Below are 14,916 nucleotides of genomic sequence, written 5' to 3'. Positions count from 1 at the left end.
AGCCTAGAGCCATGCAGAATAAAGCAGACCTCATCATAGAAATGCATACTAGATGCAATTAAATTCTTATTATCAGAAATATTATCCATTTTACAAATCAACTGGAGATTGATCTTCTGTCAAAACATAAAAACATTTACCTGTGTTTGAAATGACAGCTAATCACTTCAAATTGTTAAGTGATGATCGAAACAGCAAATGAAAACCATATCAAATCCTAAAATGTATTTTATCCTGAGGAAATTTGCTGAATTTGTGTGGCTGAAATTTGAGTCTTGATTATAGAAATTGGAAACATTTGAAAGGGGAAATTAATTCATTTATAACTATTGAATATGTTTTAAAACTGGGTGAAAAAATGTTTACTGACTACATAATTCAGACTGGCCCACAGTATTTTAAAGACTGTGACAGCTGTAGTAAATGGCTGATGAGTAGATATGATATCTTAAAATCAGGCCTTTCATTGATTAGCTTTGAAGCAGCTTTAACTGCTGTGGTAAATTGACATTTTTATTTCAGATGGGAGACTGATGAGGATTATTGTTTTAAGGTGACACAGATGGATTTATTCCGTGAAGGTCCTAGGCTGATGGATATAATAGACACTGCAGTATTTGACTTCTTGATAGGAAATGCTGACCGACACCATTATGAGACATTTGAGAAATACAATGATAGCATTATTATTATGCTTGATAATGGTAAAAGGTAGTGTATTAAAAGTCTCAAACAGTATTTTCGGTTTGCTTTGATGAAAACTGCAGTATATTTTCAGTCTTCTGGAAGCTGGAACAGTTTAATCTTGAAGTTTGATAATAACCTGGACTACACTGTCATTAACAAACTACTGTTTGAGAGCAAGTACCGGTACATTCTTGTTTTGGAATTACAACATTTAGATGAAAGGTGTATAAATAATTATTTTTTGCATTTCAAAATCATAGGGTAAAAATGGTCATTATAAATATGTACTCTTTCTTCAGAATTGTCTACACAAGCATTGAAACAGATTTATTGGAAAGAAAGACACACACCCACATGCAGGTTCAGTATAATAAAAGCATTACAGTAAAACATTGATTATCTGGACCCATCAACAGACACAGATATTGTTAGGATAATTGGTTGTCTAGATAATTGAATTTTAATTGAAATGTAGGACTGTGAATGGAAGTAATTATTAATGATAATTATACTCTTCACATTATATTTATCCATATTTAAGTGAATAGTAATATTTTGTGGACATTTGACATGTTTATTTGATTTTCTTCTGCTAGATTGTCAAATTCATATTAAAATACATAACAAAAATTCTGATTGAAGGACATGAATTTTCAGTCAGTTCATACATTTGATAGAAAATGCCAGAATGGCTGTTTTGTACTGCAGTGACTAATTTTTTTAGAAAACTGTTGTAAATTGTCCTAATCAATTCATGCTTTAATTAATATTTGCATTCAGTTGACATTATTACCCCATGATAATATTATCAGCATTTGCATTCAGTTGACATTATTACCCCCTGATAATATTATCAGTATTTGCATTTAGTTGACATTATTACCCCATGATAATATTATCAGTATTTGCATTCAGTTGACATTATTACCCCATGATAATATTATCAGTATTTGCATTCAGTTGACATTATTACCCCATGATAATATTATCAGTATTTGCATTCAGTTGACATTATTACCCCATGATAATATTATCAATATTTGCATTCAGTTGACATTATTACCCCATGATAATATTATCAGTATTTGCATTCTGTTGACATTATTACCCCATGATAATATTATTAGTATTTGCATTCTGTTGACATTCTTACCCCATGATAATATTATCAATATTTGCATTTAATTGACATTGTTACCCCATATAATTTTGTTTGGTTCAGTAATCTTTTAGACCTAAATTTAATGTGTGTTTTAATTTCAATATTATTTTCAACTTTTATAAATATTTTTATCAGGCCACAATATGTAATATAACTCTATAAAATTGTCAATCTTTTAACTCTGTTTTAGCTTTGGAAATCCTCGTGTGGATGAGATATCCATATTAGCACCATTATATCAATGTTGCAGGTGAGTATTTTTTAAATTGAGAAAATTAATAAATCAGGTGTTTGGGAAATATTTCACCTGACCTTGAATTTGTTGAGCTTTCATGTCTTACACTTGTAATTCACTTCAACTTACTTAAAGTGCTTGTAAAATGATGATACTTGTATTAAATTATCTCTTTTAAAATATCCTTACTAGGTGTTTCCGCCTTTCCAAGAAAAGCTGCTGACATTGATATTCATGCCTCCATCCATTTGTCAATTACATGTTCCCTTTCTTTTATAAATTTAAAGCCATTTAATCTGAAGGGATGAAACATGTTATACTTACACCTACATGTGACATAATCATGACATCAGATCAGTGGATTTCAAATTGTGATAAGTACATCAACTTCTAAATCAGTAAGATTTCTCATGATTATAAATCCTGCATGTTTTAAGAATGTGGAAAACAAAAGTTCATTATTTTGGCCTTAATATGTACTCTGCTTTTATTATAATGGAACATCAAGTTGAATTACAATAATAATGAATTAATACATGTCAGGAAGTTATGAATTAAATAAAATAGGAAGACTTGTATATCTTATTGTTCTCTAGAAATATTTTTGCTAAAACAACCCGCAAGCATCATTTTTAGTTTCCTTCACAAGCTCACTGCCTGGTGTCCATTGATAACATGATTATTAAGTTTCACTCTTGACGGATTCTCAACAGTTTTCAGGTCCACGTTTCCTCTATGTGATAGTGGCTGCATATATCTGGTGATAACATTTCTTACCCTATAACATAAAATCTACTTTGCATGAAACACAGAAGGCAAATTTAGGACCTTTGCTACTCACTTGTACCAACTTGAAGACTAGGGCTGTACCAATAGTGGTTTTAACTATTCGGTCAAATACAAATAGAGACCTTTAATTAATTGATCGAATATGAATACAAAATATTGACTGAAGTGTTGAATGACTTAGAAATCAAACAAGACACACATTTTACAGCTAATATGATGCATGCAGACAACTAGACCCTCACGACTGGCTAGTTCCTGAATGAACTGCCTGCTTGCCTCCCACCTATCTAATTACAGTAAGTAAACAAAGCTGATTAAAATGGGTATGTTGTTAACAAAGGTTGACCTAATTGTACTTTTCGTATTCTGCTGCAGCATGCTATTTGTCCAAATATGAATACCTCATTTAATAAAGTATTTGGCACCGAAGCAAATATTCGGTTCAGGCCTATTGAAAACTGATTTCCAGGCATTGTTGAAATTGTAATATTTGTTAGCTGATGATTTTTTATCATCAGGAGAAATCACATGTTTTGGCATTTTGACATAAATTGACCAAAAAATAAAAGCACTTCCATTCAAGTTTCCTGTTTAAACATCTTAGAAAACACAATAATAATTAGACAAGGAAAAAAAGATCAAAATATTGATACAAGTAATTCTGCCAAAATCAGTTTTAGTTTGTCTCTTTTTTTTATCTCGAGTTGACTCTTTTTTTTAATTCAGAGACTGACAAGCCATGATATACCACCTTTGATCCCTTTATTTTTTATAACACTTATAGCACCTCAATAAATATCACACCTTAAACTCTCCAAATTGCAACACTTTACAGCTTGTGGTGTACATGTCAGCCATTACATAACAATTTATATTGTCATTCAGCATGCGTCATTACAACAGTTGTTGCACAGGTGGAACAGGTCAGGTCCCCATTAGACTGGATGTGACTGGTTTCTTTTGTTGGTAGAACATGTACTAATTCAATGTTTTGCTTTAAAAATTTAAACTCTTTATATTTTTTAAAGTGGGAAATTTCAACTATAAACAGACATGATTTTTCTCCGTTTTAAAGCAGAATTCCGCTTTACTGCTGACTTGAATCAGATTTTTCTTGATATAGTCCGTTTCAACTCCGATCCCATTCTGCAACCACCCTTGTAAATTATTCTTTCCATATATTAGTTAGCACGTGACTCTCATAAAGAGTATTCTGATTGGTCAAAGGTTTAAATTCATCCAATGAATCGTGTAATGGAAACTGATGGCAATGGAAAGAAGAAGCATGCTTGTAAAACATGGTGTCCCGAGTTGTTGAGAGAGCCATGACACGAAAAGTTTAGATAAAGGTTTAAAAAAACGTATGGGAATGGATGGAGTGATAAGTTGATGGAAATTTAGTTGGTCAGTTTATAAGAAAACTGAACGCTAGAGGACTGGCATTTTGTGACCTCTGCAAAAAAGATCTGAGTTAGGTGATTGTGGTTGGAAGAGTTTGGAACAGCACCTACAAAATAAGCTGTGTATGGAAAAATTGAAGCTCAGAAGGCATCTGGAAAAAGTGCATTTAATTACTATAAGAAGAAAGATTTCTTGCATGACAATGTAGCCCTCTGTCAGAATATGCACACTGCATGTCTCAAATGCAAGCACCAGCTTGAAAGGAAAATGGCTTTCATTGAGAAAGAAAAGAAACGATTGCATATTGAGCCATAAAAGTTAGTGGTAACAAAAAGGAAGGCTAAAGAAATCTTTGCCAAAGCCACAAAAAGAGCTCGACTGGCATATCAACAGGTTTTGTCCATTGGAGAAAAAGACGCAGTATGGGATTATTTGTATATAGTTGATGTGATTGGGTGTTTATTTTACAGATTTGTTATGAAAAGAGAGAAGTATAATATATTTGCTGCAAAATTGACAAATTATTGCAACTTAATTAAGATGTGAGCACTGACATGCACATGAAATAACTTCAGCATCAATAGTATTAGAGAACAAATTCATGTGACAGTAAATATTGTGAAATTATTGATGTCAAGTTGAACAATTTTGGTAAGTTTATTAGTTTTTCAAATGATTATTTTGGTTTATTTTATGATCATAAGTTGCACCTGGGGCAGTTTTTTTATGAATGTAAAATGTGCTGCCCCTCGAAACCCCATTGGAGGAGGACCTCAGGACCCCCTTAAAATTTTTTCAGCATTTTTCATGGAAGACCAAAATCATGTCTGTATAAAACAGGGTATGCAGTTGACTGCTTTTAAAATAGTCTTTTTGTCATACTGCCAGTGGAATCACATATATGTGGACACACCATCATTAGAAGGTTTATCGTGTACAACATTGGTAGTTCTAGCTTCACTGTGAATTTCACATGCCAATAATTTATATTTTAGTCACATTTATTCTTCAACTTTCTAGGTTAATAGCTAAGATAAATAGATATCTTTGCTATACTTATATATTGCCGCAAGAAGAGATGTTGCATTGCACATTTGAGGTCTTATTCTCAATGTCAAAGTTATATGTAAGTATATTCAAACTTTTAAGGTTTTTTTTTTGTTTTTGCTTTACTTGGTACACTTATGCTTCTCAGTTTGACTCTATACTGTTTATACTGATATACTGTTGATACCAATTAATCATTTTGGTTACTAATTTGTGAGGGAACAATTTTGCAGTGTAAACCCAATCATGAAAGTGGTAGGGACATATAGTGGAACTGCAGTCTTCATCCAATCATACATCAGTTTGTGACATCTTTGTTCAAATTTACCTTTAGCTTATTTCTGGCACAGTGGTATGATATATGTGCGCCATGCACATGTTGCTAGTTATGCAGTCATTATATCCATTTGTCATTACATTCAGCTGTCCATTCAACATCAACTTTTGATTTAAGTTCTTTTTAAAGGATTTTCTTAAGTTGATCACAATAAGGTTTTGGGTATTCTGTGGCATGACCATATGTCCATCATCAATCAGTACTCTTTCATCTGTTGTCTGACTCTCAGCTGTTGTTACCACACTGGAGGCCATACTTTCGATAAAACTTGGAATATATGCTTATATCATCATTATTTCAAGCATGAGATCCAGGCATATTAATGATGTGGTCTTACAATTGATTGGTTTTTTATCACTCTGGAGGCCATATTTCTGATTGATTGGATTTAACTTTAAATTTTATGGCTGAATTTGATATCTCATTAGAGATCTGATATTGACTAAAGCTGGTAAATGGACTTAAATTTGTCAAAATGTCAAGTGGTTGTGTTTATTATGAGCAAGATCAACACATGTAAATGAAATTCTGCAGTAAGAAATAGTTACCAAATTGTATGCAATTTTAAAATATCAGTTTACAATCTAAAATCAAACAAGAGAAGTAACTCATGAATTTGATGTGCGAGAATCACTGATTATGTGCTTGCAGAATTCTTCTTGCAAAAAGTATGAAAATGTGATTTAAAAGAAAACATTTTAGAAAGCATAATGCATAAATTTTCGTAGAAAACTTTATAAAGGAAAATAATATTCCATAACAGTTTTACACTTTGATTAAGCCCAGGGGATATTTTTCTAGTCCAAACTGCCAATATCCACTTAAATCCCCAAGTTATAATCATGTTATGGTTCCCATAACATGATTATAATTGGGGGACAGAAGTACATAAAATGTCCATTGATAACCCAACTGGGACACAACACTACCTCGGGATTCAAATGAATAATTTTTAATTTATAATTGAAGAGAATGTATGAAAAAGAAATGTTGTCAGAGAAAATTTACAAATTGCAGGCTAACAAACTATGTTCATTGTTGTAAATAAGGATCAGATTTTCTTGACACCATTATCGATATTTGTTAGTATGTAATTGTTGGGGATTGTTTTTTCTGCTCCCATATAAGAACACATTTCTTGTAAAACCTTGTCTAAATTTATTTACTTGTTTGCAGATAGTTATTTCTGAAACTGTGCTACATTTTATATTTTGAAATATCTGGATGCAGATTTGACAACTTAAGTGGAATAGATTTTGTCAGTTGTTAATATTGCAATGTTATTGTTCTATAACATTTGTTATTTGTATGTTATCACATGTATAGTGCATTATTTTATCATATTTCATATATTCTGTAACATTACTCACAAATTATGTCAAACCTATATTTAGTAATTCTTGCTTTTAATTTTAAAAACAATACCCCAATATGCTTTTCTCCTGAAACACTTCTAGATTAAACTACTATGAGTAAGAACACAATGAAATTAAATACAACAACCAATGAATTATAATTTCAATTCATGTGAAAGACATGTGACTGTGTTGACCACAAATTTAAGCTTCACCTGCCAACTTAACTTTAAGAGACTTTGGAAGATATTAATTTTGGGCAAGAGATGGTAGACCTTAATTTTGTCATTATCTTTGTAATGAATGTTTATCTGAAAATCAACATGATTATTGGGAGGTAGGTCACAACTGTAGTGTTCTTACAAAACTGCTACATAAACCTACTTAGTGAAATGGTCAACAGATATATTATATAACCAGCTGAGCAATATTAGGTCGACATGGGCCTCTTGTTAAAATCTATTTCTTATTTTAAGTTGTAGCAAGAGTTTGGTCAGTATATTTATTGAAATCAGGCCAGTTATGAGTATATTGCTGGTACATTTTTTTTAGTGTGCCATCATCATGGGCAGAAAGATGTGAGGTTAGATCCTACTATCATATTAGCACATATTTGTGGTGTGTATTGGGCAAAAAGCCTTACTTTAAATGCTTTGGTGCAGTATAACCTTTATGTATTGAAGTATAACAAAACAAAAAACAGACAACTTAATATGAATACTGTCATACAAGAGAAATTCAAGACTGATAATTGTTTTGGCTTTGATTGGTCCCTGTGGCATGCTTTCAACACTTCTGTGCAGAGAACACGTTTTGTTTCTGCAAATAGGCACTTTTCTGTATTTACCTTTGTTGCCTTTTTTTTTGCCCTGAAAAGCAACATCAGGCTAACTAAAGGGACAAAACTCAGATTCTAATCCTTAGAAGAAATGAGGAGACTTAGTGGATGCCTCCCTAAATATACATTTACAGCTCTCAAACAATACATACTTTCAGTAGAAAATGCAAATACAACTAATTGCTAGAATATTTTGTGACCTTTTATGATAATTTTTTTCTGTGAGATAATTTAGGAGGATGTTGGTAAATTGTTTACAATCATAAAAAAATGAACAAGGTTTATGAAACCTTGAATCAATCAGTACTCTGAATGCTTTATTTCATTCTATAATTTCAGCATACGTCGGAAGACATGGCTAAGGCTGCTGGTTCTGCAGGATGGGATATTAAGTGATGTCTTGGAGCAGACACTGACTCAGGATCCAGTAAACAATATTGATCCAATTCTTACCACACTACATTTACAAGCACTTGATAGAAGACTGAAAATAGTTCTTGACCATGTTCAGCAGTGTTTCCATAAATATGGACCAAATAAAGTGCTTATTCAAAATAGATGAATTGGTACTAATAATCTTTATTTATTTGTTATAATTGTGAAGTTAGAGAAATACTTTATATGGTTACATATGTACACATAATCAGAAAAAAAGGACGGTTAAACAATAAAACAATTTTCTTCTTTAAATTGCAGTGTCATTCATCTGGAGGACTGACATATGTGCTGTCATTTCATATATGCAATGTGAATATTTTCCTTATAAATAACTGTTTTACTTTTCAATCTGGATGTACTGGTATTAAGACATAATGGCAGGGAACTTGTTAGAAAATGTGCAATTAATTATTTTGTTCAAACAATAGAGGATCATGGTACAAAATATTTAATGAGTAACTTCACAGCTTTTATTAGGTTGCTTGACCTCATTGTCAGGTGAATGCATGTTATGGCCTTCAATATTTTCTTGTTCCATTTGTTTGAATGGCTTCTTCCCAAAAGTCATTGAACATAATTAGCCTTTCAGAATTTGTACAAATGATTCTTTTAGTATGTCAGTTATGGATAACTTTACCAAAACACATAGGGGCCCCAAGTGGCAGAGTGGTCTAAAGCGCTTTCCATTATGGATCACTGCCATCTCACCTCTATCTGCATGGGTTCAAGTCTCAGATTCGGCCAATGTGGGTATGTGAGAAAGCTTGCAAGTAGCTTCTCGAGGGTCAGTGGTTCTTTCCGTTGATATCCCGGGTTCTTCCTCCACCATTAATACTGGCTGCCATCTATAGCCTATCATGTGCTGCAGAATGGCATTAAACCCCACAACAGCAACAACAACTAAAAAACACAAAGACCTTTGAAGGACTATTTCTAAAAAATTACAACAGAATTTTACCATGTTCTACAAAGTATTCTGGCGTGAAGTGTTTTCAGGTTTATACTGAACATGCTGATCCTATGTCAAATATGGATATAATTATTAAAAACTGATAACCTGTAGATTTCTTATTTTTTAAAACAGCATAACATAATCTGATCAGATTTGTTAGAAAATACCCTTGCATTAACTGCTTTAAATTATGTACAACAATGCAATCCACCATTACAAAAATAGAAAATCCTTCAATGACAAATTTGACATAAAGCATCCTAGCATGAATGACTTTGTTTTTAATAAATGACAATGACCAAGATTTATTGGCCAAATACTCCTACATTTTAGCAATTGGACTTGTGTCAGTAAAGTGCTTTTTGTTTTACTGATTACTCCTGATAAACTGCATAGACCCAAATCTGCTACCACATTACGTAATTGCAGAAATGGGGTTTTACAGGTTGCAGTTTGACTTGTAACTGAGTATATATGTTACATTTGCTGTTTTGTAAATAGATTGAGTATTTCACTGACTTTATAAACATTGTTGTTTTATGATCTAGTCTTCCAGATTTTAATGTGTTCATTTAATTTTATTATCTTACTAGTGACAACATGATGAGGTTAACAAATCAACTTTTTCCAGCAGGAGTGGTATAATTATAAAGATTTTATGTTACAGATTTCTTTTAAAGTTTATGCAAGTAAGATACGTGAGGGTACACCCAGCAGACTCAGAGATGTATAATAGTAACATTGTGCCCTCCTGCGTGTAATAAGAGGCATCTAATGGAATCACGAGTCATGATGGCTCAGTTGATAGCATGCTGGACTCGCAACTGAATGGCTGTGTTATTGAATCTTTCCATTGGAACATGATGAGTCAGCTAGTGTTGTGCTCTCATACTAGAGACTTAACTCCAAATACCTCAGTACAAAATATGTTGTCATGCTGTAAAACAGAAGACTAACCAATACATGAGGATGCATCATTACATGGATTGCAGGTAGAAACCTTGCTATTTAGTACTCATTAATCTTCCTTAGACAGATAGTGGATTTCTGCTATCCATCTTTTGGGTTTAACTCATCGTTTCCTGTACCTAGCTGGGGCCAGTTGCAGTATATATTTCTTACTTGAATTAAAAATTGAATATAAAGGAAACTTTGCTATGTTAGAATATGAATTATACATCTTTCCTCATGTCACTGATATTTGGATGAGGTTTTGTATCTGTGATTTTGTTACATGATCTTTTTAAAAGGGCCATTTTCAGATAGATTTTTTTAATTTTATTTTGTTTTGCCATCACAACATTTCATTTAGTTTCATGTATCTTATACTGTTACATGTGGAGTCATAAAACTTTGTAGATAGATGTAACCCAAGGGAAATAATCTCTCATGGGCAAAAGGAGCTTGCAGTAACATACTCATTATTTTTCAATGATTAAAGTTTGATATATAGCTCAGTTCCTCTGACAGAGCTGGGGCAAAATTGGCATTCAATGGAAAATTTTATTTTTAACTTTTGACTTTAATTGCTTTTCATAATTTTTTTATCATAAATCCAGTCATTGTTTTCTAGTTATAAAATACAGAAAGATCATAATGTCTATCAGAGAATTTTTTAAGGAAAAGACTGGACATTATTCTGTATTGTCACCTAAACACATTATTTTCTTGATTTAATTCAGCCTGTTTATATTTGCACTGTATATATGAGCAAGGCAAAAAATTAGAATGTCACTTCATATTACATGTGTCTATTACCAGTAAGGGTCATGCAGTCTTGAGAAGCCCTTTGATTCTTATTATAAAAGTGTTGCAATATTATCAGAAGTATTTTTGTATTATGTTATGAACCTGTCCATCAGTCCACCATCTACAGTTACCAAAACTTTTGTGAATGGCATGCACTTGGGGTAAGGGAGAACCCTATTGACTTTTAAGTCAAATTTCAAAGGTCAGGTTCCCTATGACTGAAAGAAAAATGGTTTCAGCACAAAGGCTCATGTTCTCCACCATCTACAGTTTCCAAACTTTGTGGATGGCTTTTGTCTGATGTAAGAAAGAACCATATTGATTTTGGATTATGTTACTAAAAGAATAAAAATGGTTTCAATACAGTAACATTAGTACTATACACCTGGATGAAATTTTGTGGATGGCTTGCACTTAGGGTCGTGAAGAAGCTTATTTTTGTTTTGTCAAAATTTCAAAGATCAAGATCACTGTGACTGTAAAAAGATAAATAGTTTCCAGAATAGAGTCACAGATCTGGACTACACTTTGTAGATGGTTTGCACTTGGGTAAGGAGGAAACCTATTCATTTAAATAGAATCACAATGATTGAAAGATAACAAATGATCTATCCATTTCAGAAGTCAGATCACTATAATTAATTGATGAAAAGTGGTTTCTGCACAAAATTTCAGATGTCCACCTAGTGGATTGTTGAAGTTGTGTGGGGCATATAATGTGCCACTGAAATATCACCAAAGTGCTAAATGGTACACACAGTAAGATATCTGATCTTTGTAACTGAAAAAGATGGGTGTTTTTATTGTAATGTAATTTTGATCCAACTTCATTTAAAATGTTATTTTTACTCTATATAAATTACTATAAACAGAGAATGAAAAAGTATTTCAATATTTTACCAGTATATATGAGACTATTCATTTCATATGGGGAATAAGATGGTCTTTGTATCAAAATATGAACATTTAGTTGTATTTTTAAACTTCATAATTTTTATTGCAAATTTTTTTACAAATTGTATGTATTAAATAATGCTATAATATAGACAATTTTACTTGATTTGTTCCCGTTATATATATATATATATATATATATATATATATATATATATATATATATATATATATATATATATATATAAAAACATTACTTAGTTCTTTTACAAACACCATCCAGATTGTCTATTAAAGGTCAGATATAGACTTTTCTAATTAAACCTGTGAGACTAACATATCAGTATCTGAAAACCCTGTCAGTTATACAATTATGTTGCATAATTTGTGAATTATTATATGTAAAAGTTTAGCATTCACTAAAGCTGGATGGTGCATGCAGGGTTGAGGATGTAGATCAGTCCCAATTTGACTTCCATCTGTCGTGTAGATCAGGCACAATGTACTCTCCATCTGTCACTAAAGGCTCATTGTGCCCTCCGTCTGTCAAAAGAGGCAAGAAATAGAAGCAACCACTATGGCTTTAGAGTCATCCAATGGTGATGTTCTGAATGAGAAGATTATTGACTTTTAGAGGAGAGTGATTTATGTAGAGAAACAAATTCCCCATGCATTTTAGGGATTTGACTATATTCTCTCTTCATTTTGTATTCCTTTTTCGGGCATTGCTATTTTGTCTTGTGGTACTTTGGGTTGAATGGGTTTCTCTTTCTGGGGATTTTCACCATTTTGTTTTTTACCTTTACTATTATTTTTTGTCATTGTGCTAAAATGGTCTTCTCATTCATACCTGGTCTAACAGGGAGCCAGGTGGTTGACTGCAGCTATATGCACAAATATGTTCAGTCAGAATAAAATCAATCAGCTGATCAAGATCTCTTAATTTGAAACATCTGACAGGTATTTCAGTTATCTATTTGCAGTTTTGCTTCAAGCTATAAAATAGTTTAAGTAATCAACACTTCATTTAATTTTGCATGTGGTCTGTTAATTTTTGAATAAGTGGACCCCAAATGAAAAAACTGTAACCATACTTGCAAATCAGTAATATTTGTACTGTAAAGTTAGCCTTGTTTAGGTGACCATTTGTTTTTCTTTTTTTTTTTTTATTAGGTGTGATTTTTTTTTTACCAACATATTTGGAAGCTTCTTTTGCTCATTTTTGATATAACTTTTCCAAAACTTCAGCTTGTGACTGACCAAAATTTACCAGGTCACACATTTGTATACCATCAGTTGAAATTATTTTGCCTGAAAATGCTCCATATTTTATTTGTTGTATACCCATCTGTTGGAATTCTTTTGTCAGTAAAAACTACACTTATTATTTGTTGTATAGCCATCTGTTGAAATTCTTTTATCTGAAAAGGCTCTGTTTTTGATTTGTTGTATACCCATCTGTTAAATTATTTGGTCTGAAAAGCTCTACATTTGATTTGTTAATGCAAGATAAATGGCAATAAAATTATTCTATGGAATCCCATTAATCTGATCAGTTGACTGATTGGCTAATTATTAGTTCAACAAAGCATGTTCAACCTGCGGCCCATGGACTGCATCCAGCCCACACCTTAGTTTTATCCAGTTACATTTACATCAGACAGTGTGGCTTTAAAAATAGTTACTTGGTTTCTCATTGTAGGAAGCTGCACATGCCAGGACTAAATTGCATCTCAGTGTTTAATAATCATGAACTATTGTAATAACAAAGCAATTCTGTTTCAAGCTCACCATAATTTCGGAAGTTATCCCAAATAAACATTTTTGCTGGATAATGGTTTTATGCCAAGCAATAAATTCAGGAAAAAGACACTTCCAGACCAAACAGATTACAGTCTGCTTCCAAATACTGAAAACTAATCGTCACCTACAAGTTCATTGATGACATTCAGCTGGAGAGGCAGTCCACTTGAGAGCTTGATCATGGAAAAATTCAGCAGCCGAGTTTAGACACTAAATTTCAGCAATAAGTAAGAGCTGAAATTTGCTTAATTTGATATAGACCTTTTACCTGTCGTGTCCACCTTATTGCTCTTTTTGACTTGCACAGATTGGTTTAAGTGTATGTACTACATGTCGACAGTAAATAAATGAACAGCAATACATCAGCTATCCATGGTGCTGGTGGGTTTTGGGGGTTAGGGGGGGTATGTTGATATACAACAGCTTATTGGGGGACTCATATTCAGACCTTTTTGTTATAAGCCTGTGAGGATTCCTTTCCAAGCATTCTCAAGTCTTATGTCTTTAGCAGCCAGTGACATAGTCTTCATAATGATTGATTTCTTTTCAAAAATGCAGTTTTCATGAAAAGCTTGTTTGTGTTGTAAAAAAATCTCTTGACAATTACCTTTCTTGTAAAAAAGGTCAATCTTTGTTATGACTCTCACTTTCTCTACAAATAAAGTATCTGTATTTGTTGATGTTAATTGTTTTTTCACACATAGAAGTTACTTCCAATGAAAAAGTCAACATTCCAGGAAACTATAACCTTTCCTGAGACTAAGGTACAAGACACAGTCCCAGCTCTCTTTTTTTTACAGTTACACATCCGAGCAATTTTTCACAAAGGAGTGCCTTTACATGTCAGTGCAAGTCTGTAATGAAAACTTTACTCCCTTTTTCATGAAAAAGTGCAGTTTTCATAAAGAAAGTCACTTCACAAATATGTTTCTTTTTCCATAATGTAATTTTTTATGAAAATAATTTATGTGCTTTTTCAACTCTACTGGTCAAAGACTAGAAAGACTTATGGGATTGTCTGTTCTACATCATCCATCATCTGATGACTGTCCACCCTTTAGCAAAAGTTATTGCTCTTCTTTCAAACTGCACTTCATTGCCATGCAACATTACACACACACATTCATTCCAATGTCTAGTTGGTTCTAAATGAAAATACTGTCACTCATGTGTCAGGTATACCTACCAGAGCAGCCGTCTTGCAAATTTAGTGATCTCTACCCTAAATG

At 32.5% G+C, this 14,916-nt stretch overlaps 1 protein-coding gene across 2 annotated transcripts; it reads left to right on the top strand.

Moving 5' to 3' along the window:
• The first annotated feature begins 371 nt into the window (after positions 1–371).
• LOC149777846 (glycosaminoglycan xylosylkinase-like) lies at positions 372–14,365 on the top strand. Of its 2 annotated transcripts, XM_089938916.1 has the most exons (4): positions 372–711; positions 2,040–2,099; positions 5,295–5,400; positions 8,191–8,387. In XM_089938916.1, exons 1-4 carry the CDS (start codon positions 563–565, stop codon positions 8,245–8,247), a joined length of 372 nt encoding a protein of 123 aa, XP_089795042.1. In that variant the 5' UTR covers positions 372–562; the 3' UTR covers positions 8,248–8,387. The 2 variants fall into 2 exon arrangements, with proteins under 2 accessions (XP_089795042.1, XP_089795041.1); XM_089938915.1 differs by lacking the exon at positions 5,295–5,400 and having other exon boundaries at positions 393–711; positions 8,191–14,365.
• Positions 14,366–14,916: the final 551 nt, after the last annotated feature.

Source organism: Sinohyriopsis cumingii, chromosome 17 (assembly GCF_028554795.1).
Source record: "Sinohyriopsis cumingii isolate HCF-2022 chromosome 17, ASM2855479v2, whole genome shotgun sequence".
Lineage (NCBI taxonomy): Eukaryota > Metazoa > Mollusca > Bivalvia > Unionida > Unionidae > Sinohyriopsis > Sinohyriopsis cumingii.
Note: the sequence above shows the minus strand (reverse complement) of the source record. Positions and strands in the feature narration are given on the sequence as shown.